Source organism: Sinocyclocheilus anshuiensis, unplaced genomic scaffold (assembly GCF_001515605.1).
Source record: "Sinocyclocheilus anshuiensis isolate Anshui unplaced genomic scaffold, SAMN03320099.WGS_v1.1 scaffold2747, whole genome shotgun sequence".
Classification (NCBI taxonomy): domain Eukaryota; kingdom Metazoa; phylum Chordata; class Actinopteri; order Cypriniformes; family Cyprinidae; genus Sinocyclocheilus; species Sinocyclocheilus anshuiensis.
Window position 1 is genome coordinate 64,488 of NW_015541074.1, and position 2,767 is coordinate 67,254.

General features: G+C 40.7%; 1 protein-coding gene across 1 annotated transcript in view; it reads right to left on the minus strand.

Annotated features, from left to right (window-relative positions):
- Window positions 1–2,633, minus strand: part of LOC107690698 (inactive dipeptidyl peptidase 10-like) — a 43,134-nt gene extending 40,501 nt beyond the window's left edge. Inside the window, exon 1 of the mRNA XM_016489090.1 lies at window positions 2,387–2,633. Within this exon, the coding sequence (XP_016344576.1) occupies window positions 2,387–2,437 (51 nt within the window). The 5' untranslated portion in view covers window positions 2,438–2,633. The remainder of the gene's footprint in view (window positions 1–2,386) is intronic.
- Between the last annotated feature and the right edge of the window lie 134 nt (window positions 2,634–2,767).

Sequence of the window (2,767 nt, forward strand, 5' to 3'; positions counted from 1 at the left end):
ATTCTGATTCTGATTCTGATACCCTGTGAATCGAGCGAGAGACAGAAGCCCTGTTTCCAGCTTATTAAAGTGTTTTCTGTGATCCCTGAAATGAGTTTTTGCACAGTAGGATGTCTGTCATATAGTTAAAGCCAATTACTGTAGTGCATTAATACTGTGAAAAGTTATCAAAATGTCTGTATAAACATGCCTTTTGAAAGAATACATTTTTTACTGAACATATCTTGTCATTTAGCAATGAAATTGAATTTCATCTCTACAGATTGGGAATCATTGCATCCCTTAAAGCCTGTTCACATCAATGATAATACAAAATAACAATAACAAAGTTTTAATATAGTTTTTAATAATTATTATAACGATAACCACATAAAGGAACGGTATTGTTGGAATCAGAGGGATTTTTCCACTGAGATCAGAGTGCATCAGACTTTAAAGAGCTGGAGTGTTTAGAGCAGCAGACGACAAACCTGCAGACTGATGGACGAACGCCGCTCGTTCTTCAACACACCTGCTGCACGTTTGCAGTGAATAACATTCAGAGTGCTTTCCAGTGTACTTCCAGTCTGACCAGTTAAAGACAAACTGAAGTGTGCACTTGTGAGACTAGGCTTTGTGCTGGCAGAAGAACCATTTTCATGCAGATTTCTTCCACTGAGGCTTGAGATGCATGACCAAAAGCTCAAATCTTACTAATTGTCATATGCTTATCACAGAATAGACAAAAAAAACATTGGTTCGATATAGAGTAAATGATCATCCCTGGTGTGAAAATCACCAGAGGAATTAATTATTTATATTATTGTTTGCACTTAACATTTGTGTTTGATGTGAGAGTCTTTAGAGTCGCATCTGCCAGTCAATCATTCAAATAAATGCCACATTTTCTACATTAAAACCCCATAATAAAAGCAATCATGGTTGTGCATCTGAAGGCCAGCTGTGAAAATTAAGATTTAAAAGCATTTTCAATGAAAAGAACAAAGTTGCATGTTATGATCTACACTATATATCCCAGCCGGCAGAATTTTCTATTTAGAATAGTTGCCAGCGATCGTCTGAAGATGAAGATGATGGACTCTGACACAAACACAACCAACCTGCAGCGAGCGAATGCGTCTGCATGACTGGACTCTGCTCCGGGTTACAGGTGACCGCCATCAAAACCATCTCAACACTCAAATCAAAATATCACAAATAAACTAACTGGGATTGAACAAATTAAGCATCTCTGTCTGTGTGCTCCCACACTATACCTTTCATTTTAGGCAGTTTGGGAAGTTATATAAAACAAAAAATATTACTAAATATATGATCATCCCTGGTGTGAAAATCACCAGAGGAATTAATTATTTCTATTCTTGTTTGCACTTAACATTTGTGTTTGATGTGAGTCTTTAGAGTCGCATCTGCCAGTCAATCATTCAAATAAATGCCACATTTTCTACATTAAAACCCCATAATAAAAGCAATCATGGTTGTGCATCTGAAGGCCAGCTGTGAAAATTAAGATTTAAAAGCATTTTCAATGAAAAGAACAAAGTTGCATGTTATGATCTACACTATATATCCCAGCCGGCAGAATTTTCTATTTAGAATAGTTGCCAGCGATCGTCTGAAGATGAAGATGATGGACTCTGACACAAACACAACCAACCTGCAGCGAGCGAATGCGTCTGCATGACTGGACTCTGCTCCGGGTTACAGGTGACCGCCATCAAAACCATCTCAACACTCAAATCAAAATATCACAAATAAACTAACTGGGATTGAACAAATTAAGCATCTCTGTCTGTGTGCTCCCACACTATACCTTTCATTTTAGGCAGTTTGGGAAGTTATATAAAACAAAAAATATTACTAAATATATATATAACACTTAAACTTTTCTCTTTTTTCCAAAATTTATTTTTCTTTTTTCTATTTTCAAAGTATATCTCATTTTATGAACATTAAACATTCAGATGTTATGATATCATGTTAACAGTCAGACTACATGGAATATTAGTTCTTGTGAAAATCTGTCAAACTGAAACGCATTGTGAGAGAACCAGCACTATCAGACAGCAGGTTTCGCTGTGCTGTCAGAGAAACATTCATTATTCACAGACACCTTCATCAGCGCGCTCCCGCGACGGCACAGGTACACCGACACGGGCGCGCGCGAGGCCAGCTCCATCACGATCACGAGCAGACACCGAATAACGACTGACGACAGCAGAACCGTTTGATATTTCCTCTGCAGTTAAACCGAGACATAACGCTGATGTCATGAACGGCGCGGGCGTCGGGTTGGTGTGCGCGCGATACTCACCGGATTCGGGAAAAACAGGTCTCTAACGAGATGAAAAAGCACCGTGTGACGCGAGAAGATGCCGTTCGTTACCTCGTCCTGCGGATTCGTTCTCTGGCTTTGCTGCTCTTTGGTGGCCGTCATGATTCCGCTTCAGATGCCGCTGAGAAATCCCAAAAACCCCGGTGTGTCGCCGCTAGCGATGTTTTTCATTCCACCGCAGCGCGAGCGATCTGATTCTGATTCTGATTCTGATCGATCTGAACGGTGCTCTGACTCTAAACCGCTGCGAACGAGGGACGGAGAATGATGCTGCGCTCGAGGGGCGGGAGGGTGACGCGCGATCCCGACACAACCGACGGAACGACAGACAGACAGACAGACAGACAGATAGACAGACTGATAGACAGAACGACTGATAGACAGACAGACTGATAGACAGACAGACTGATAGACAGATAGACAGACTGATAG